A 23,629-nucleotide genomic window follows, 5' to 3' on the forward strand; every position below is an offset into this window, starting at 1 on the left:
CTAACTTGCTCTACAATAATCTCAAAAGGCCAAGAACTCAAGGTTCAAACTTTACTTGAGAATGTTATAATTTCCTGTCACGAAGTTCCAGCTTATCCCAACTCTCTCCCCTGTTATTTCTAATAGAAATGCTTCTAGTTACTGATGCTTCTCCCCCTTTATTTCTTATCCCAGCCACGATTTCATTGGGGATTTTACCACCAGCTACCGAGAGCTAGCTCGAGGGCAGAGCCAGTTCAATGTGTATGAGGTAATTCCAGCATTCTCACCATTCACGTGCGTGTCTAGAGGCTTCTGAAGTCTAGAAACCCTCTACATGTGGGATCCTGGATCCCATTTTTGACAGGACTGACATTGCTGTCTTTGACATCATTGCATTGTTTTCTATTACATTAAAAAAAAAAACTCCATTTCATTTGATAGTCTCCACTCCTGCAACGCAAAAATCCATAATGAAGACACACTGAAAAAGTTATTCCATACTTTTTTCTTATAAAACAGTATTTGAGCATGTCTGCCCACCTCCTCCTTTCAGTAATACATCAAATTAATGGTTTCTTCTGCTGATGTTCTTTTAAACCCAAGATTTATTTTGCTGCTATAATCACCTGGATGCTGACACACATAAAAATACAGCTATTAGCAGCAGCACGAAACAGGATTAATAGGGGAACAATCCAGGGATTTAGAATGATCAGAGCTATTTCTCAGTGCTTCTCAGGGGACAGCTTACCATGTCTCTTCTCTTAATAGCATACAATTTGGCTCTGTATGCAAATTACAAACACATCTCATTTAAATATCTCATTCTGGGGATCTGCTTTTGCCAAAATGACATAGGTGTATCCCATGTTTACATAAAAATCCCACTTTATTTTGGGCAGAATAGAATGCATTGCATTAATCTAAGAGGCAATGCCTTTATGCTAATATTCAAGATTAGAATCTAATATTAAATATTTAGGCGACCATCTTTAATGAACCACAACTATTTTTTGAGGGGGGCAGTTGAAAGCTAATATCTTAGCAAAGAAGACATGTCAATACCTTTACGCCTCTGTGATTCGGTGGCCTTCAGCAAAGGACGAATACCTGTCTTTTAGATGTCAGCTCCATTATACGCTACTGTTGATTCCTCTCTGCCTCCCGGGGAGACTGAAAGGCCCTTTAGTTTTTGCATCAGCAGATTGTTCAGTGTGTCAGACAAATTGCCATCCCTCCACGTTAAATTAGGGGCTGTCACTTCCATGCCTAGCAGCCATAGAGAATTGAGGTAATGAGCTGAGACGTCTTTGGTCTTCAGATTGACAATTCCGTCTTGTTTTGGAGCCGTTAGAATACCAGTAAAGCAAATGTACACCTCGCACCTTGAGCCCGTCTCACCCCATCGAGTCATTGCAACCCGAGATTCATGTTTGAATTTCCAGTCTCCAGTAATGTCACTGACGTGCATCCATTTCTAGTTTTTCTAATCTTCCCTTGCAGGAGCGTCGCTTTCTTATAATACCCATCTATTATTTCATAAACACGCGCCCTTTCTCACCTCACTGGTTCTCCTCCATCAGTCATATAGACACACTCACTGTTCCATCCTGCCTCCACGCTGCATACATCTGTGTGATGACACGCGGTCTCTGTGTGCCACCCACACGCATGCCTTCATTACATTTGTTGCCTCCAATTAGGGTGGAATTATATCATCAAACCAAAGGGTGTGTATGTGTGTAAAAGGAAACATTGCTTTAGAGTGTGTAAAAATACATCTGGCCCAGTGATGGGCCAGATGTATTTTGTATTTTTTTGGTGAATGTAAAGGTTTGGTATGAAAGAGGCCGCTTTCCATTTTACATAAAATGTTTGCAGCTAATAAGCACAGCCCAGAATCGGTTCTGGTTTAAAGGCATTTTGTGTTACTGACTCTGGTAAGCTAGTGGCAGTAATAAATGTATAAATACTTTTCATATAAAGTATTTCTATGCTCAGCACACGATGGACTGGATTTTGGATTTCCTTTTCCTTTCCTTGTTTCTTTGTAGGTGATTAACACCAAAAAGAAAATGAAGAAAAAGAAATATGTCAACTCTGGAACAGTGAGTACAGTTTCAACACTAATCAGGGCTGACAGACTGCCGCTTTTCTGTTTCACACCTACTTTTCTTCTGTTAATGATTCCCTCTTTAATTTTCATGCAAGTGTTGTGGAAGACTTTGGAAGGTGTGCTTTCTATATCTGGACAACAGCATGAAGCACTGTACATGTTCTCTTTAATTGTCCACAGACCTGTTAATTAAACATGACGCACGATTGAGGCTACGTCTACACTAATACACCGGGTAATTTGAAAACGGCGTTTTTGTCTAAAAACGTTGTTTTCAAGCGTCTCTGACCAGTTGTTCACCCACACTGAAATGATCGAAAACGCTACGTTCCTGTATTGCACATGGGTGAAAACGTAAGATGATTCGACCTGCCTCATTTCTGTCTGCTGTTTATTTACTTTCTGGCTCTTTGACGTTGTGACAAAATGTCAAGGACAAGCACAGAGTTTTTTAAATGGACTAACAATGAGGTGGAGTTCTTGCTGCGAGTAACACAAAAGTACAAAGTTGCAAAAGCGATTGAGATAAAGAATTTGAAGAAAAGCTATCTGTAGGATGTACAGACTGATATAAATCTTAAATAGGGCTGTCAAAATTGAGAGCAAACAAAACAACTGCTGTGTAATGCCCTCCATAATCTTAGTTTAACTGGTCACATGACTGCGACACATGACTAAAATACATCATCGTTTTCAAAAAGGCTCCGGGTTCGCTGTCCACACTGCGACGCGAAAACGCCGTTTTCAAATGTATCCGTTTTCAAAACGCGGTGTTTTCCTTGACCGAAAACGCCGTCTCAGTGTGGACGGGAGGCCAAAACGGAGAGAAAAAGATGCATTTTAAAACAAAAACGTATTAGTGTGGGCATGGCCTGAGTATATGGTACTTTAGGTAATTATGTTAAAAGAGAAATTTTACAATAAATATGTATATGAGCGGGCCAAAAGAAGGCTGACAGAACCTTAAAGACATGTGTTGAGTAGCCACCACCAGCAGCCATTTGTGACATTTGTGATTTCCACAGAGCTTACCTAGCAGCGTGGCTGTGAACACGTAATGCGTACAAATTTATCTCATTTTCTCTTCAAACGTCTCCTCCGGCAATGCAAATGAGTCTTTCATCAGAAAGCGGCCGGCTCACATCTTTTACCAGAGAGAGCATAAAGTGCTCAACTAAGACATGATGTGGAGTTTATTTTGGATTAAGGGGAAAACATCAATACCTCTGCATTTAATCAAGTGTCTATCCTTGTCTTTAATTTCAGGTGACCCTGCTTTCCTTCTCAGTGGAGTCGGAGTTCACCTTCTTAGATCACATTAAAGGAGGGTGAGTGGGAACGACCACCTTCAAACTGAAAGAAACCATGAAATTGCCTTTTACTTGTATTGCCTTACTATGACTAAAAGCCTGTCATAAATAACGCCTCTGTCGAAGCATAAATCAAGGGAGGGAACATTTATAACTAATGCAGAAATACTTGGGTGGTTTCATCTTTGCACTTAATGATGCAGAGTGAGGTCACCGTTAAATATTTGTTGATTTCCCAGAAGTTGAAAGCTCAGCATCATATTTATTCAACCATGCTTGAAACACGAGCCTCTTGGCACATTTGTAGGACACTGAATAATATCAACATGTTCCTTTCCGATATTTGCTTGTCTTCCAGCTCTGATTATTCTCCAAGAACTCTGTAGAAAAATATCTGGCACTTTAATTTTCAAACAATAATTTGAGCCTTTGTTAACATACCAAAAAACGTCTGTGTGGTCTTCATTAAAAATGTTATTAAAATACTTTCCTAACTTTCATGCAGAGGGATCAAAAGTCCAATGTTCCACTGCAACTTTGTTAAACTGACTAATAAGTTCATAGCTGGAGTTATCTGGGGCATTCAAACTCCAAATGTATATTTAATGAGTTCTAAAAGATAAACGGTACAGTACCAGCCCTCCAACTTCAGTTAAGCTTTAACACCGGAGGCTGACGTGTGAATATCAACTCTTTCACAGGTGAAGTGTGTCTTTCAGGCGGATTGGGCTGTGCTTTGATCTCAAATGTCCCACAACAGCAGGGCAGCTGTCAGAGTTTTTATGTGCTGTGGCAGAGCTGACAAGTGTGACACATTTCGCTGACAGTTCCTGGCGTTGGCTGATTTATGATACAATAACCTTAAAGTTTAGTGGCCTCTCTTCAGAAATATCATCCTCATCAGTCTGGCCCCTAACATTACTGTGGTGCTTACTGAAAGACATCTGAGAGCTGGTTCTTGCAAATGTGAAGGCTCTTTTGAAAATGGATGTAAGTTTGTGAAAGTGTGCCACTTAAGCTGTCCAAACCCTTTGTAACCACAAAACAGGAGAAACACTTCCATCACTGCCATCGTTTCTGCTCCAGCTGTTAAAGCACTTTTCTGTAATATTTAGCTTTACAGCTTTCATCGGGATAAAAGTTGAAGTATGCCTGCTTTTACATCTCATTTTAAAGCCACTGTAATCATAAAAGAGCAAGAACAATCTGACTATTCAAACAGCTTTAAAGCTTTCCACGTCAGTGTAGATCTCTTTCAAACTCAGCAGCACAGAGACCGTAAAGAGGTTAAAGACTGAGAGGACATATGAGGAAAATCGTTCAAACATACCTTTTTACCAATCACAAATTTGAAATAGGATGTGTAACAATTGTATTGTTGTGAATTAACATAAATGCAACACAAACTGTTCCCAGCGACCTGTAGGGCGAGAACAGAAGAACGTGCATAATCGATGCAGCTTGCAGAAACATACTGTGTATTTTTTTGTTCTAAATAATTATCAGTAAGTAGAGGAATATTTTAACTAGCAGCTTGCAAAACGCAGTAGTGTTGTAGTTGTGTTATTAATTGAAACTTCAGACATGCCGTGTGTGACAAATGTATTAGACCACCCCACAATGTAAGATGTAAGCCTGCGGTCCCCGAACCCCTGGCCACGGGCTGGTACCGGTCCGTGAGTCGTTTGGTACCGGGCCGCGAGAGTTGAGGCTCGGGTGTGAACTGTATGGTATTCAGGGTTTTTATAGTTTTTTATCGTTATTTTTTTATCGTTTTTATCACTAACTCGGTTTCCCTGGGTCCATGTAATGAATAAATCTTTTTTTTTTGGTATCGGTACTGGTTTTATTTTGTTGTATTTATCCGCAACACCTTAAATGCCGGTCCATGAATATATTGTCGGACATGAACTGGTCTGTGGAGCAAAAAAGGTTGGGGACCGCTGGTGTAAGCCACACCTGCTTTTTAACAGCACTTAAGGATTTATCCATCAGCGTTAACAACTCTATAATCAAAATGCTTTTAATGCTAAAATATAATTATTGTTGTTGTGAATTTCCTACTGTTTTACTGAAAAGCTGGAAAAAATAGTGAAGCACATTATAATTTCTTGATGAAGATAATTACAGTCATTTACTTGAATTCCTGGACAGATAAAATGAGTTTTAGTGGGCAGACAAATCCAGTGTGCAAGCTCAAAGTTTGGTATAAAAATGTAAATTCGCTTTGTTATTTGCCTAAAAAATAACAAAATAATTTTTTTGTTTTAACCAAAATTTTTGACAGATTAAAAAAATACTTGCGTGTTCTTACTTTCATGAGAGGTGATCAAACAAATTAATGTAAATGAACATAAGACAGACACTAATTATTTCCAAAATGTCCTAATGAATGAATAAAATGAAGTTTAATTCATGCTAAGGTGAGCAGGGTCAGGCTGTGGCATATTCTGCGTCCCTACCTAAAGCTGAAAGGTTAATGTGAATCCTTAAGTCATTCGTTTTTATTATCATTCTTTTGCTGTTCTCTCTGGTGACTTTCATAGATAATGAGAGGCTGTCGTGTGAGCCCCCGAAGGCCTCGTCTCATTGATGTAAATTAGAAAGAAGAGGGGAGTGCTTCATCAGCAGGGAAAATTGGATTATGATTTACTCTTAAGTGCTGCATCAGTGTAATTGCTTGTTACCATGCTCCATCTCTCAGAAGCTCCTCGGCACCTCCGGCTTTTCTCGTGGAGGTGAAAGTCAGATAAACAAGATAAAAGAGTGTAATCACTTAAATGTTGTTTGACAACTGGCCGTACTTTGTATATTGATGCAGTTGGTATTGACAGTGAGGCCGATCGATATCGTCATATGAAAAGATCGCCATGCCGTATGTGATCTCCCTCGTGTCTCTTGGGGTCGTGTGTGGTCGTTGGTATGAGCATGGAAATTTAATGAGCTCTGGCATGTTTTTATTGTTGGCTGCTTTCTGTTGTTGATTTTTTTTCCGATGTCCTCCCCTCCTTACCCCTTCTAGGACTCAGATCAATTTCACTGTGGCCATTGATTTCACAGCATCTAACGGTGAGTGATACTAACAGCAAAGTGTGTATGGAGAAGGGGGGTCGGGGATAAAAATATTTAGCATTGCTCCAAAAGCGTGGCACGTCCAAATTCACAGTGACACAAACCATCACTGCAGGCATGCACGTTGTACACATAGTGTCTCTAACAGCCGATGCCCTGGAAAGTTCTTACTATATGTTTTTTGAGAGCTTAAAGGGTAATTAGAGCAGGCGTCTAAGTTTTAAAAAGCAAATAGCACCACACTTAACTGTCATTACAATACTTATTCCAGTAATTATGACTGAATGCAGTACTGCAAAAGATTTATCTACAAGTCCTAGCTGTCAGCATGAATCACAGTTATTAGGGGGGAAATATAAGTTTCCCTCTTTCCTTTTTTTTGATTTATCACAGAAGAAAACTTATTTCCTCCCTCAACTTATACCAGCCTGTTTAGTAAAGCTAGTGTTTTTAGAAGAACTGAGCAAAGATTTATGAGCTGCATCAAGCAAAACTCTGATTTTACATAGTATAATGTATTTCTATGCATGTTTTCATATGTTTCAATAAATCCCTATACCTATTTACCATTTTCCTAGCAGACTATAAAGAAAGGAGGGTTTGCTCAAGACTTTTGCACAGTACTCTATCTGTGAGTCCATATTTGAAACCACCTTCGAAGGGTTGTGAGCCACAGATGGTGTTTTCAATCAACTTGTGGCTCCAGAGTATCTGGTTAAATCTCTAGCAATAGTGTCAGATACTAATGTCAGTTCTGCTTTTGTCAACCTCCATCCCACTTTAAAGACCTGCTGCATCAAAAATATGTTGTTGTTTTTTACAGTAAATCTGCCACCGTTTCCTGTGAAGGCTGGATGTTAGAATGGAAAGCTTAGCAGCTAATAAGAAGGGTGGAATATAGCAGACAATCATTTCTGTGCTGCTTCGAGATTTGCAGTTGTGGTGTTAGTCCAGGTGATATGCAATTTGTTGTTATACCCCGGGCCCTGATAAAGTCACTTGACCAGGAAAGCAGCAGGATTTGCGCTGTCAGATAGGAAGTAATAAAACTGGTGAGCACATATCACCAGCAACCTCACTGAGGGCAATGACAGCAACATTTTCTAAACACATCCAAAATATCCCAGCTGGGCAGTTAATACTGAATGACTTTATGATGTGCCGTTACAGCGGGGCTGTTTAAGAAGGTCACAGTTGTTGATAAGCTTACAGTTTGTTACAACGACTAACAGGGGTGAACATCACAGCTCAGGCTCACTGCAGTTATGTTAATGTGATCAGTGACCGCAGCTAATTGCTATTTTTAAATGTTAGAAAAAGTCCCACCCAAAAGCAGAACCTTCGATCGATTGCACCTGAAATATGACTTTGTTGCTTGTACATCAAGATGAGCTTATGATTGATTTATTTGTCAACAGGTAACCCCTCCCAGTCCACTTCACTGCACTACATGAATCCCTACCAGCTAAATGCTTACGCCATGGCCTTGAAGGCTGTTGGGGAGATCATTCAAGACTACGACAGTGACAAGATGTTCCCGGCTTTAGGCTTTGGTGCCAAACTGCCGCCCGATTGGCGGGTGTCACATGAGTTCCCACTGGTATATGTCCCCCACCTCATATTACCTTTGACTGAGTTTAGCTGATTTTAAATGTTTAGCTGAATAATTTATCACTTTGACAGTAACTACAGTAAATATTGTTTAGGTTTATTTGACTTTAAGAATCTTGAACTGGATCTTGTTTCTATTTTTATCCTTTTCAGAATGGAAACATTGAAAATCCATACTGCAATGGTATTGAAGGCATCTTAGAGGCATACCATCAGAGTCTAAAGACAGTGCAGCTGTATGGGCCGACAAACTTTGCTCCTGTGGTGAACCACGTTGCCAGGTGAGAGATCCATCCAAGCTGGTGAACTCTAACAGATGCTATTAAATACTTTCCACATAAGTTAAAATGATTTTACATGCAAATTCAAAAAACCGTCTTGGATTCTTTATTTATATTTCCCCCTTTCTTTTCTTCTTCATCTTCTTCTTCTTCTTTTTTAGCAGCAGTCATTTTTGTTTTATCCCTGTGGATTTTCCTCTTGTGGCAACTGTTTATGCTTGTCTCTCTGTTATTATGATTTATACATTATTTATATCCAAATGCTAAAAACACAGTAATATTAAAAAAAACTCTGCAGCTCAGAAAGATTATCTCAGAAACGTATTTTTTAAAACAATTTATATGCAAAGAGACCGGCAGCCTGCGTTATAGTCTGCTCGGTGTCTCAGATAGAATCAGCTGTTGTGGGAATTTATTGGCATAAATAGTGAGATTATCTTTTCTTTATAACATTGGAGTTAAAAAAAACTCAACTTTAACATTTTTGACTTCTTGGCTTCAACTTATCTGACCTCTCTGCTTCACAACAAACAGCATGTGATGTGCTTCAGAATGAATTTTAATTGGCTCACAGCAATCAAAAAGCAGTCACACATATAGCCAGTGAAATAAACGACCAACAATCTAAGTCATATATTTTGACCTGCCACTGTATTTACACAGCCGTGGTGTGACGGGATTCGGTCGGTGTCATTTTTTGCCCTCACTGGCACATTTGTTGAGCCAAATCCAAACAGCTCTCCATCTGATTATGACGACGCTCTAATTAAAAATGTAATTCTGATAAAAAGGTATCTCACTTTTTTAAGCTGTGGCTTTCGGCCAGTCGGTATTTAGCATTTGAATAAGTCAGCTGATTTATAAAGAGATTTATTTTAACAAAGAAATGAATCAAACGGTGAAAGAAGGCTTTGTTTTAAATCTGCTTGATCTAATTAATCGCTCTCTTCTCATGGGGTGTTTTATTGCGTGTGAGCTGAAGTACAGCAATGACAAAGAACATTTTTTATTGAATTTGCATGTAGTGAGAGTGCTCGATAAGGCGTGCACTGTCATCCGTTTGTTTTCCACATCGATGTTTTGATCAATTCATTAATAAGTCTTGAAGTCAGATTTGTTTCTGTATTAAAACGATAACACGGCATCGTGTAATGATGGCTTCTATCTGTGTATGCAGATACGCAGCGGCGGTGCAGGACGGCTCTCAGTACTTTGTGCTCCTCATCATCACAGACGGCGTCATTTCAGACATGGCCCAGACCAAAGAGGCCATTGTAAATGTAAGAATGGGAAAGTGGGAGAGCATTTCCTGTTCTACAAAAAAAGGCTAGATACACCCAACTTGTTTTGGCGTTAATGAGGACACTTTTGAACTCAGTGATGCTGTGTAGCGTAGGCTAAAGGCCATTATTTAAATAATAAATTGTAATTTAAGAATATAAAAGTGTTTCCTGGAGATACAAAAATCTCAACAGTCTTATTTCTGTGCCCAACTACAAACAGAAGCTGATTAAACTTTGTTCCCTTTACTCTACTCTCTCCCATTCATATTTCAACATGCTCAGTATTTCCTTTGCTTAGAGGGGACCATGTGCACTTGTTTCACTTCGGCAAAGAATGACAGCATTCACTGTTTTCTGCTGTCAGTAACAACGCTAGCACCAGTTCTTCTCTCCTCTGCTCCCTGTTTCACCATATCTGTATGCATATGTGTGGGCAGAGGGGAACATGGAGTAGAGCAGAGCAGACAGATGTAGTGGAGATTAAAAAAAATAGTTGAATTGCCAGCAGCTCATTGCTGTCGGTGCTGATAGAAGCGAGGCTAGTGCTGAGCTGAGAACTAGCAGCTCCTGCTGATAACATTACAGCTGCACCTTCTAACAAGCAAAGACAGAAGGGCTTTGACTGATTCACGGTGCCAGAGACGAAATTCACCTATACGCACCACAAGAGGTTACTTTGTTTGTCTTCATACAATCTTGTAGCAGTAAGGAGCGCAATCAAACTCATTTTTCATCAATATGGAGCAACAAAACTGGTGTAGTGTAAAATGAAGTGCAGCAATAAATGTTGTTTTTAGTTGATTTTAGGGATTATTATGCGGTTAAGTGTGCACTGATTGCATGACAAACTCAAGGTTACAGCAAGAGGGCCAGGCAGCCTGTTTCACTGTTTCTAAGCTACAATGAGCTAATCAACTGTTGGCGCTAACTTTTCATGAGGTATCAAGTAAAAGTCTACTGATTGAGAAAATTACATATAGCTCTGTTGCTCAGTACGTCCTCAAATGTCTTATTTAGTCTGACCTGCTGACTGACAATCAATGGACGTGTTAGCTGCAGCTATTCAGCTGCTCTTGGAAATAAAAATTGTTATGTCTCCGATCAGCTCTAGCATGCCCTAAAACTTCTCTGTGGTTTTCTCTTCAGTCCATAGAACAGCACTGTGGTTTAATAATGGCCGCTGCAGTACGCAGAGAAAAAGGACTGGAATCATGGCTTCGAGCAAGCCGCATGTTTAGAACTGTAATTACACGTTTAGAAACTTTCTCATCAATGATACATAGACCATTAAATTACCTTAAGGTATTCCCTTTCTACCAGTGGACTATTAATAAATACGAGATGTGAAAAGATGAAGGGCATCTGGCGTAAAAAATTTGCTAAATCAAATATGCGGAGCTCCCCGCTGTGGCGACCCCCTGTGAATAAGACAGCAGCTGAAAGTTTGGCTTATTTATACTGCCTCAGTAAATAAAGCAGCACAGCATTGTGTATTATTCCTCAGAGCTTCCCCCCCAAACTTGTCCTCACACCTTTCTTTCCCCAGCCTAAAACAGTAGGTAGCTGCTGTTCTCCCCTTTTTCTTTTCCTCCGTCTCTTCCCCTTTTCTTCCACTCCTCCTCAGCCTGCCACAGGCACAGAACACCCAGCAGACTGGATTTAAAGGGAATTTGCGACTGTTAGTCAAAACATTAGAACAGCCACACCTTCCTTTTAAGATCTTGCCTGCTGCTCTATCGCACTGCCTCCACCTCTTCTGATCTACTGATGCTTGCTGCTTCCACTGCTTGCCTTTTTACCCTCCACGGATCCCGGGCGAGGGAGGACACATGTGCTGAGGTTATATAAGCCTTTCTCATACATATTCACACTTGAAGAAAGATCTAAGAAACAGAGTGAGAGGAAGTGAGTGCCTGAGTTTATATTTGTACACATGTACGACAACTGGAGAGCGGTGTTTGCGGTATGTCTGGTTAACATGTGGACATGTGGCTTATCATGCGGGTTTATCAGTCACAACTGATTCTGCTGCATTAGAGAAATCCACCTGTCAATCACTCAGCAGCCCCCTCCTCTGCTCGGGTTGCTCTGCTGCCTCATTTTCTTTACCTCTGTGGAATCATGAGTCTCCCTCGCTCACACACACAAAGACCTGCTGTCTCGCTCCATCTTTTTCCCACTCAGAGATCTACACCTCTTTGTCTTCATCTGTACCCTCCATACTTCTGTCACCACATTCAGACTATAAAAAAAAATCCTCTGCTGCCTTTGATTTCCTTCCTTTCTCATCTTCTTCTTGTTATCTGTCTGTGCTTTGTGCTCTGTCTCTTTATCGGTGCAGGGACCCAACAAAAGCACTTCACTTCACAACCATTTAACCTCCATTTTTTTTGCACTGTTTAGATGTTGATGCGAAATCAAGTTTATGGTGCAGAGAAATGAGCCCTGTTGAAAGAAAACTGAAGTTATGTGGATGCAGCTGCAGTTTTTTAAGTTAATTATCCTCCTGAAATGGAAGGACATAATTTGAGTTTCAGAAGTAGCGGCTGCTGGATCTCTGTAGAAAGCACAGCTAGTAAGGGAAACACAGCTCATTGCTTTTCAATGATTGTTAAAAGATTCAAATTCCTGTGGTAACAGTTCGTGTATATGACACGACCTTTTCAGCATGCGTCTGTCATGACCGGCATAATAAAGTCGAGCATATAATACACGACACCTGGGAACATATTTATCACTCAGTTTTTATTTTTGAACAAATGGGCATTTGTTTTCTGACAGACTCACAAAAAAGAGCTTTTATGTATTCAAATAAATAATCATTAAGGAAAATGAGCATGATGTAAACTGAATGTATACCAATGAAGTAAATTTCATTAGATTTTTGCAGGTAAGTCAAATGGTTAAAAAACAGCATTTTGATGCATATAGTAGCTACTCTGACTTTATCAGCTGTATTCAGCTACATCCTTTATCTAATGTAGGTTTTTCATACTTGCATCCTGGAAGTGAAAGCACAGAGTTTAAGGTTTTCATCAACTGTCTTCGTCAGTCTTTGTATGTTTATGTGATATCGCATATTACAATCCTAAAGACGATACTCAACTGAAAACACGAATCTACTCCTGCGTTTCTCTGTAATGTAAGAGAATATTTATTATAGTGATGTTCCTTATCGTCTCCTTAACAGATGGACCAATCTCAACAAAACATTGCACGAACATCGTCACACATACAGCAATTATTAACGTGTATATGTTTTAAAAAACATTTATTATAAATCCCAGTTCTTTTTATTTTTTCATCCATGCAAATGCAATGTTAAATTCTCTATTTACGTCTATTTGTGTTTCACGGTCACCAAAATTTGCATCCAAGTGTAATTTTCTTCATGTCACTGCTGAATATGAAGAATCTGAAAAAGCACCATAGGCCAGGATAGTAGTAATAATAGGAAACAATATACAGCTAGTGGCTAGAGAGAGGGACAAAAATGAACTATAGGGCTGACCTGAATGTTTTGTGAGAGGAGTAACCTTCCCCGTAATGTACATATGTTTGTCACACAGGCACTGTCATGTTAGTGATCACTGTGATGCTGAGAAAACTGTATTCAATATAAAAAACATTTTGTGGGTAAAATCTGATTACATTCAGCCACATTCTTCTTAATGCAGTCAATACTAGTCTGTCAAGATGTGAATGATAGTGGGCAGCCAATGTCAGACAGTCTAGCAACATAGCTGACCATGTGTGAATGAAATGGTTATTACTCTAAACATAAATCCATAAAGCCCCTTAAGCTCATATGTGTAATTGCAATAACACAAACACTCATCAAAGCATGCACATGCCTGGCATTTGAATTTAAGAAGCACAAACAAAGTGAAGTTGCAAGTTTTGACTGACACTTTGTTTTGTTGTCTCATTAGACTGGATCTCTGCTGCAAAACAGGGTGACAGGAGGACTGCAAAAGTGGGGCATGGTGGATTGCCAGGTTATTTTTAGTGGCATTTGATGTTGAGATGTGTGTGTCTCTGGCTGCGCATACACTTACGGATATCTGCGAGTATGAGTGGGAGGACAGGCACTGACAGGAGTCGCGTTGAACACTGATAATCGCGTTGATGTGATGTGGCTGAGGTACTGAGGACACAAACTGCTCTCATCCCTGTGGGAAAAAAAGAGGTTGCCTGATTTGCCACAGTGCATTTGTCTTGTGCCAGCAAGTTTAACCCTGGTGATGTGACTGCTTTGTAAAAAATATGTGAGTCTAGGAAACCTAATTAGATGTAACAGGAGATTTTGCATTGAGCTTTCATGGTGTCATTTATGCGGAAAGGCCACTTCTAGACATAAATGGATAAAGTACAATGCTTAGAATATTAATTTATGTCTAATATTTATTTCTACAATTAAAATTATGCAACATTTCACTTTTCGTGGTTGCAAACTCCACAAAGATTGACTCCTAAGCTAGTTGGGAGAAAACATGCTGTCCAGATGAGCACTGAATAACCTTTCCCCTTTAGCAGATATTCTGATTGTGAAAATGGCATTCTAACATACAAACATCTAATATACAAATATTTGTTTGTATCACCAGAAGTTTACAAGTTGTTGCTTATATAATAAAGTATGGGGCAGCATGGTGGGGAAGCGGTTAGCACTGTTGTCTAACAGTAAGAAGTTAGCCGGGGTTAGGTTAATTGGTTACGTTAATTAGGCAGCCGGCATGTCCAAGATGTTCCCCACCTCTCTTCCCATGGCAGCTGGGATAGGCTCACTCCCTCTGCCACCCTAAATGTTCTCTTTGTTACACTTGTACACTTTCATGGTACTGTGCAGATAGCTGTGTTTCCAGACTGACTCCATTGAGATTCGGGCTCTGGGAGGTTCATGCCGTTATTTGTGGAAACTTGTATGCGTGTTGTCATGCAGTGGAATAAATTTGTGACCAATAGGATGGTTCCCTAGTGATGCTGCATAATGGATGGAAGACAATGTAATGTGTCATGATAGAGCGATCCAGTGGTTAAGTGGTAAGAACCGTCACTTCAAAGCAATGAGGTTCTGGGTTAAACTTTTATGGGTGGATTTTCTATCTGGGCCTCCCTCCGGGTACTTTGGTGTCCTAATTAGTCTAAAGACATGCAATTTATTGATGATTGTAAATTGCCCACAGGGTTGTGGTCAATAAAGTGCATAGATAAAGTGATGCATGAGTCATTAAATGTGGCTAGACTATGAAAGTACTCTATAAATGCCAGTTTATTTCCAAGTGCCTTTTGGTTGCACGCTGCACATGTGTATATCTCAGCTGGATGAAGTTTGTTTTTACTTTTCATTCTTTCTTTTCATTTCTTTTCATCTACCTAAGTGAAAAATACCAGCAAATCTAATGAATGCAGGACAGCCCCGCATGTTCCACTTGTAGCTTGTGCAATTATGTGCACATTAATTGTTGACTAGACATATACACCCACAGAAGCTCTCTCACACAGACTGGTAAATTACAGCACAGTGAGAAATAATTTAGGAAATGTAGCAGCACCATATTATTTGCTGTTGTGTTCATTTATTTTCCATCTAAGGTTTGTGCCGATCTCTTCCACAGTATCAAGACTAACTGCACTCGACATGAGTCCCCAGTGTGGCCTGGGAGTGGCTGGGTGGGTGAATGAGGATGGTTGCCCTAGTGACTGAGTTGGCACCTCCTCCCTCTCCCTCTTCTCCTGGTTCATAAATGCGACCATCCAGCTGTTTTCCCTTTAGTCTCAGCCAGCTTCGTAGTTTCACACTTCTGTTCGGCATTCATCCAGGCGGCAAATTCCGACATAAACGTCTACAAATATTTGTGTGAAAATAAAAAATCTGCCACTTTTAGCTATTAAAACAGCATGAGATACCAGTGTGGCATTTCAGATGACACTACTAGTGTTTTCAGTGAGTTAATCTCCATTCCTCAGTCTGACAATCAGCATTTAATGGTCCGTTGCTGAGTGAAGCCTCTACATAACAGCTGGTGTCATTCAAATGACAGAAAATTGGATTCTGAAATATCAGAAATCTGGGATAAGTTTAGGAAAAAGTATAGATATTTTGCATTAGCATCTTGTTTCATTAGCTTTTCTGACTGAGCTCTTGCTTCTTTCTCCCCCTTTTATGTTTTCTCTGAAAGTCTGTTCTTACCCAAAGGTCATTTAGCTAGTTAAAGGTTGATATAGACCTTTTCTGCTGCTGCAGTCTGCTGCATGTAAAAGAGCGTGTAACTAGTACAATGTCATTATGTCACTGTAATAGGCACAAGAGGTTAGTGGTAATGGTGACAAGCTATGTGAGCTAGAAAAAATTGAGTCGTTTCATTTCTATTTCTCTGCAGGGTGCCAAGCTTCCTATGTCAATCATCATAGTCGGAGTGGGTCAGGCTGAGTTTGACGGTACGTTAGCTTTAAATTTTTACCTTTAGAATGATTGTAATTGTAAAGACCTGGTTTATTAAGGAGGTAAAGCGTTTATGTGCGTGTCAAAATAAACGTGTGATGAAAATTATTATTATTATTAAATTACATCATGCATTATCTTCTGGAGTAATGAAAGAACTGATATAGCTGTGAGACAGCCTCTATCAGCCAATCAAATCAGCCAACCAGTGTATCAGTCATTCTCCACGAATAATTGACAATTTAATTCAACTCGCAGTCTGTTATAATAAGAGCTGGTTCTAACCTCACTGGCACTAATTCTGAGAAATACCAGAGAGAAAATTACTGTACAAACTCATTTGTCTCAGTAGAGAAAGGAATGAGGAGGTGGATGCAGGCATAATTGTAGAAGAAATGGCTGGGGTTAATTGCTGGGTTTGCAGTATTTAGTGCTGATGATTCTAAATTGCACAGTCTATATTAAAGGACTTATTAGTTGATTAGACATGCAAAAAAGAACAATTATAGCTTTTACTAGTGCTAAAAGATCATATTTAAATTTGGATTTTTATCATCTGTGATAAATAAACCTTTTAGTGTCAGAACCTTTTGTCACAAAGGCAGCTGCCTCTAACCAGTTTTCACACTATGTGTGTGTGTTTGTGTGAACTTGTGTCTTCCAGCTATGGTGGAGCTGGATGGTGATGACATCAGGATCTCATCCCGGGGGAAACTGGCAGAGCGAGACATAGTTCAGGTGACTGGCCTTTACAGCATGAAACAAACTTTGGCTGTATTCATTGCACGAGTCTGAGAATCACGTTGGGGTCAAAGGTCATGGAATTTACACAGAATATCTTTTGTCAGTGAAGAGAGAGACAGAAAACAACGGTGAATTATATCCCCCCCACGAATCATTACAAGCAATAACAAAGGGTAAAAAAAAGTCTTTAAGAGTAATTTATCAGACTATAGAGGGAAAAGATGTCTTTTTGCTCGAGCACATTCATTCTCCTAAGGGAAACCATATCAGAGGATTAGTGACGGATGAGCATCCTAAAGCTTTCAGGATCCTGCAAATGTTGACTAACATAGGGGCTTAAACATGAGCCTCAGAGATTTCTCCGTGCGGTGTCCCACCCTGCTCTCCAAACCTGCTTGTGTACAGTGTCAAAAAGTATTAGGAGCTTTCCATGGATCACAACAGTTGTCCAATAAGCCCGGATGATATTATATCAGCTAGGCAAAACCATGTGCTCTTTAATAGTTTCCCACATCACACCACTCTGTATCGACAAACTTTAAATATTAAATCACTGTCATTTCAAATCATTTTTACGTCTGTTGTTTTTCCTCAGTTTGTTCCTTTCAGAGATTATATGGACCGGACAGGTAACCACGTACTAAGCATGGCACGACTTGCTAAAGATGTGCTAGCAGAGATCCCTGACCAGTTCATCTCTTACATGAAGAGCCGGGGAATCAAACCCAACCCGGCGCCACCTCCTTACACACCGCCGGGACACACACATCACCACACTCAGATCTGATGCCCTCCTCTTTGGCTTTTCACTGAGGACTGACAATAATCAGCAGCTTCTCAGAGTCCAGTGGAAACTCTCTGCCTCCTGTTTTTTTTTTTTTTTTGTGCAAAAGGAGAAGGGGCACCACGAAACGGGTGTTGAATTTTGTGCTGTACACTCCAACGACTCTTGGAGTAGTACTTTCTGTTTTCCTGTGATATATTCCTCTGTTTGGTTTCTCTTGAAGAGAAACTACAAACCTTTCAGGACTCGTGGGTAAAAGCCTTTTAGGCTGTGACTGTTTCATGTCCAATATGACAGCAGGTTGGTTAAAAACGATCATGTTGTGGTTAAAACTTGTGCCTGTTTGTGGTTGTTTCTCTAAGTGTATCAGGACATGTGAACTTTAACCTGAACCTTGCTCGTCAGTCACTGGTGTGGCCTAATACAGTGAAATTTTTTAGGCACCTTTTTCCCTTCTGGAATAAGTTTTTATATTTGGGAATATTTCTGTATCTGCTGATGCAACCGTTATGAAGAAAGAAAAGCCGTAAGAGTGTCGTTTACAATTTATTACCCTGAAGATTAATCAGGCTTGTCATACCATGACACTTCACCACCTGTCCTTCAGAGATTTAGCGAGTAAATGTTTATAAGAGCATGTCATATAAGAGTTTAAGGCACATAATCCAGTATTTATTCTCAAATGTTATTCAGAGTGGCATGGACCTTTGATAGATTGTTTTAACACCATAAAAATCTACCCATTTTGAAGTGGTCAACAGTTACTTTAAGTGAGTTGGATTGAAAAGCACAACCTGACTACACACAAGTGTAAGAATTATGAAGATAAAAGGTTAACCCCACTTAATCATTCTGCTGCTATTCATTGTGTTTGAAGAAACTACAACTGAGATACTTTTGCACCACAATCAAAGGTGCATGTAACTTTCTACACACAAGTTTTAATACAGAGGCTTGTTCACCACAGGATGTGTTGCACATGAAGAGCATTAACTACAGCCCCATTTCCAAAAAAATTCGGAAGCTGCATAAACTGCTAATAAAAACAGATTGTTGTGATTTCTAAATCATTTACAGTAATCCCTAGATTTACTTGAAAGTGCTACAAACAGATAACATGTCTGTTGAAAGAGACAAATCATTTTTTGGGGGGAAAAATATTTCTTCTTTTTGAATTTCATGCCAGCAACAGTCTTCAAAAACTTTGTGTCAGCGCCAAGAAAAAAATGGGTAAGTTGTGTTGAGGCTGAGTCTTTCAGTGCGACTGCTCTTCTTCATTCTGTGTCGGCAAAGAGTTTCACAATTGAAGAAGGTCTCTCCCGGTAAATAAAAAAATATTGGGATTTCATTATCTTCCATATATAATATTGTAATGTCTGGAGAAATCTCTGTAACACAAGAACAAGGCTGACACCCAATGTTGTATGACAACCATGAAGTTCAACTGCCTCAAACGCCCTTTATTTAAAAACAGACACAATTCTGCAGAAAGAATTACAGACTGAGATCAGCAAGAAATGCAGCTGTTAAACTGTCAGAGCGCGGTGAAGCAGAAGCAGAACACGTGACTCTGAATGTTTAAATTGCAATTTTGTACATGTTTGTCCATATAGCAGAATAGTCACACCCCTAAACATGCCCCTTTTTCTTTTTTCTTTTATATATTGCTGGCATTGAATCCAAAATACCCCCCCCCCCCCAAAAAAAAAACAAACAAAAACAAAACAAAAACAAAAACAAACCCAAAACAAACAAACAATCACATTATTTGATATATTGTCGTTTTTTAATGGCATTAATTGCTGCATTCTGTTTTGATTTACATTTTGCACAATACCAAGTGGTTTTGGAAAAGGATGGTGATTTACTGTAATAGCTTTTAACCATTGAATCCTATAGACTTTTCTTTTTACTTATTTTGAAGTGCACCATAAATATAAAATATATAAGATCGTACATTTAAAAAAAAGTAAGTTGGAGACAAAAACGATGATCACACATTTTAACAGTATATATATGTATAAATACTATCCAGTGTTAGGTTTCCAACCTGACCTGATCTGAGTTTTAATATCTCCCGCATATTAACTGTCGAGCAATTGCTTTGATTTGCCTTATTTTTAAATAAAACAAATAATGTTATCAGCACACATGTTGATAGCAAAGGGCATTGTTTTAAATATAATCACATATTTCTGATATTTTACACTGACAACCGAGTAGTTACATAAATATGTTCCCTAACTCATTTTCCGTCCCAGTAGCCGGTTATTTTAGCCTTGATGCTATTCTTAACACGCCACCTCTGCAGCCCAGACACTTTCACTGACAGTGAAAACCTGTAAGCCCCTGGTGATCACGCATCAGCAGCCACAAAAGCTCCATCCTCATAAACTCCTCCCGAGAGATTTTCATGTAATATAGAGCCGTCCTCCCTGCGCCTTATAACAAGTATCTTCTGGCAGATAGTTCAAAAGCAGTTTCCAAAGCTTCACGATGTATTACATTTAGTGGGCAAGAAATCCTTTAATCTGTGCAAAACACTTTCAAGTTTTTGTTTTAATTTGGCTTTCTGTACAATCTTAAAACCTCTCGCATATCCAGTTTTACAGAGTTTATAAGATTCCTCTTTCCACAACAATGCAACAATGATCCATAAAGTCTTTTGATTGTAGCTGTAAAATAATGAAGTAAAAGGTTTTTGTAATGGAAGAAATTGAAATGATATGATCCACGAAACTGAATGAAATTCTTTTGATCATTATACATGCACAATACATATAATACGGGATTACAGTCGTAAGAAGACACAAAGTATTTATGCTTTAGTCAATTACAGTATTTCAGTGTTATGCTTTGTTTAGTATTCATTAGCAACACCACCTGCCTTTCTACTTTAAGCTTTGTTTACTTAAGGAACAGGAAGCATCGCTACATTTATACAAATCACTGAGGAGGGCTATATTTGAAAGCAGCCTATACATGCTGCATAAAAATGAATTTGAAAGGGAGGCGTCTGCGTCCACTTTTAGTTCATTCCATCTTTCATAATGTCATTGTTGCATAGTTTGAAACGGGATCCAATTTTGGTCAAAATTGAAATATGTTATGCTGCAGTCACGCTAAGGAAAACAGTGATTGGAGACTAAAGCACAACCAAATCTTGCAGTCTTGTTGCCTTTGAAACGGCTGCTTTAAAGACGGGGATTGGGTCTGCGACCAGGCGACTTCAAAGCCACTTTGGTGATAAAATGACTATAAGATAGAGTCAGTCTGCTATCAGTTTGTGACTGAATGGGGTCAAGCTGGGAAGTACATCTATTTATGGTCATACGGCAAAAACTGGAAATATGCTGCCATCTGCATTCACAGAAATTCACATTGAATAGAAATTTGAATTCGTTAGTTAACTTCAGAGTCTAGCCAGAACTTTATAGATTTAAAACAGAGATTTAGACCTTTCTCCATGAATGGTGACGTAGTTGCTGCAGCACAATGATTTAACTGCAGAGTGACACCGGCGCTTTGAACCAGTACAACCAGAATACAACCAGCTGAGTCAAGGACCTTACTGCAAACAGACAGGTCACTGACGAGGTGCATCAATATTTTGCAGACAGGTTGCCTCCCACCAGGCAACCTGTGCAACCACCTTGCAGTTGAAAGAGGTCTACAGGAGCCTTAAACCTTAAATTCCTAGTCACAAGGAGGTTGCTTTCCTGTTTTTACTCTGTGACTGAGACAATAATAACTTAACGACAGATTTCTAGATGACTTGCTTGTGTTTATTTGATTTCTCTCAGTAGTAATAAACGGCTTCTGAATGCTAGCTGTATCATCTTTTTCTATGTTTGTCTCTCTGACTGTAGTCATTATTCATCTCTTAGTATAATTATTTTGCATTCACATTGCTCGGTTTCCTAGTTTAACCTTCATGTGCCCTTCCTTGGTGTAGAGTAAAAAAAGAATAAAGGAAAAACAAGCCTAAAATGAGCAGCCTACAGCAGACAGTAAAACAACGCGTTTTCCTTTTTTAAACGGATAAAGCCAGACAGAAGCATAATTCATCTGAGCTAAAAAGGTGTCCCTTCAGGTGTCTAATGTAGCAAACAAAGAAGGCCTTAAATAATGTGAAAGGCAGTCTCTCTGTCTCATTTAGTTCTGTACAGAGAAGCAGCTCAGGTGGAGAAGTAAGTGGAGGAGAGAAATTTGATAAATGGGGGTCAAAATGGAAACAGCAATCTGGTTGTTCGTGCGACGTAAAAGAAGAAAGCGTCTGTTTTGTCTGAATTTTGAAGTGTATTATAACAGCTTGTTCACATCTAACACTTTATGTTTGAGAGGAGTTCCTACTGTATATGGTTAATATATTTTTGGCAATATTATTGTATTGAAGATATCTATTGATTTATTTTTGAAGTTTTTATGACAAGCCATCACTCCCCTCTTCTATGTCATTATGGTGACTTCATCTTTTACCCAAAGCCTGATTTATTAGTAGGATTATCCACTGCATGTTTGCTTGAGGTACTGTAAGAGTGTTTCACTCATGTTGCCATGATCTGTATAAAAATTGGACCCAGCCCAACCAGATTACATACATTACTGTGCCAAACATGGCAGTTACAGTGGACTGTTTGCTATTCCTTCTTTATCATGCCTGGTTGTTCAAACATTTCCTGTCTCACCAGTGGTTGAAAAAAACTGTAGCTAATTTGCATGTTACAGTTAACACTTTATTTATTTATTTTTTTGTCTAATTTAACAAGCTATATTTGTTGTTTATATCTCTTGTATTTTCCGATTAGCATGATTCCCTATTTTTATGTTAAAAGGGTTTTTATCGTACATGATTATTGTCATATGGTGGGTTGTGAAATGCTTTGTATTGGATTGCCTTAAATGAAAATTAATTAAAAAAATTGCTACTTTTACAAATTTTCTTTAAGTGTCATTCTTTGATTTTTTTTTTTTTTATAAAGAAAGAAATATCCTGAAACAATGTAGCGGGTTTGCTCACAGGTTTCATAATAAAATTTATGATCAGTGTATTTATATGACCACATGAAGGATGGGTCACACAGTTAACGGTTTCTGGAGTCACTTGGACTAAAGGTACAAAAAGTCTTTTTTTGAAGTTATTTAACAACAAAAAAAGAATGTCGTACTTAAAAATATACATTGGTTAGTGCGTAATTACATCTTCCAACAAAGTTTAGTGTTCTTGTGAGCTTACAATTAATCCAGGGGCACGTTTGCGGAAGCCGCCGTATTGCCACACCATCTTGAGTACATTTGTTGAGATGGACATCACCATTCTGCCTAATTACATTGTACATATATGGATAGAAAGCAGCATAATGCATAGTATGTGAGCAGGGAAAGTTTAGGTGTTCAGGTGCAGTGGAGGCAAATTTTCGGTACACTCATTACAGATGAATGGTAGCCAGTTTTAGATCACTGTTCTTGGTGACTCGCCGCTTTGAGATGAGTCAGAGGTAAAAATGTAGAGAACAGCAAAATATGTTCAATATTGTTTTTCTGGGGTTTTTTTGGGTTTTTTTCAGAGGCAGGATTAATATTTTATATGTCATGTGGCTGACTAAAACATGGTTGTCCTACAGCAGCCACTGTAGCTAGGATTATGCCCTTGAATAGGGAGTGCTAAAATCTACTATCTACTGACATCTACCAATTTTAGACACTGTCGTCCTACAGTGTGATTTTATTTATGTTTATTTGAGACCCTAAATAGCAATTTATGATCTAAATTACCATGGATTTTAGATATTATGTTTAACTTCATATAGGAAGATGTGAGACTATTTCTCTATTTATTTCTACTGACAATCAAAAAATTTGAGAAATACTGTGACTACAGGTCATTATGGTCTGTGCACAGTGTTTCTATATGCAGAAATACATGAGATGCATAAACAGAGCTGCTCTCAGCCACTATCACTAAATAGTATTAGAATTTATTTTTTATTTTTTTTTAGAA

The 23,629-nt window shown here is 38.9% G+C and overlaps 1 protein-coding gene across 2 annotated transcripts in view; it reads left to right on the forward strand.

Moving 5' to 3' along the window:
* The window catches only part of cpne5b (copine Vb), a 159,480-nt gene extending 136,936 nt beyond the window's left edge, over nt 1–22,544 (forward strand). For both annotated transcript variants that reach the window (XM_080892454.1, XM_080892455.1), the window contains 10 exons: nt 175–250; nt 2,037–2,090; nt 3,365–3,426; nt 6,431–6,477; nt 7,899–8,080; nt 8,245–8,372; nt 9,550–9,652; nt 16,039–16,096; nt 16,765–16,838; nt 17,440–22,544. In XM_080892454.1, coding sequence (XP_080748580.1) covers nt 175–250; nt 2,037–2,090; nt 3,365–3,426; nt 6,431–6,477; nt 7,899–8,080; nt 8,245–8,372; nt 9,550–9,652; nt 16,039–16,096; nt 16,765–16,838; nt 17,440–17,631 — 976 coding nt within the window. In that variant the 3' untranslated portion in view covers nt 17,632–22,544. The remainder of the gene's footprint in view (nt 1–174; nt 251–2,036; nt 2,091–3,364; nt 3,427–6,430; nt 6,478–7,898; nt 8,081–8,244; nt 8,373–9,549; nt 9,653–16,038; nt 16,097–16,764; nt 16,839–17,439) is intronic.
* The last annotated feature ends 1,085 nt before the right edge of the window (nt 22,545–23,629 follow it).

This window comes from Rhamphochromis sp. 'chilingali' (assembly GCF_963969265.1).
Source record: "Rhamphochromis sp. 'chilingali' genome assembly, chromosome: 9".
In the NCBI taxonomy this organism is placed as follows: Eukaryota; Metazoa; Chordata; class Actinopteri; order Cichliformes; family Cichlidae; genus Rhamphochromis; species Rhamphochromis sp. 'chilingali'.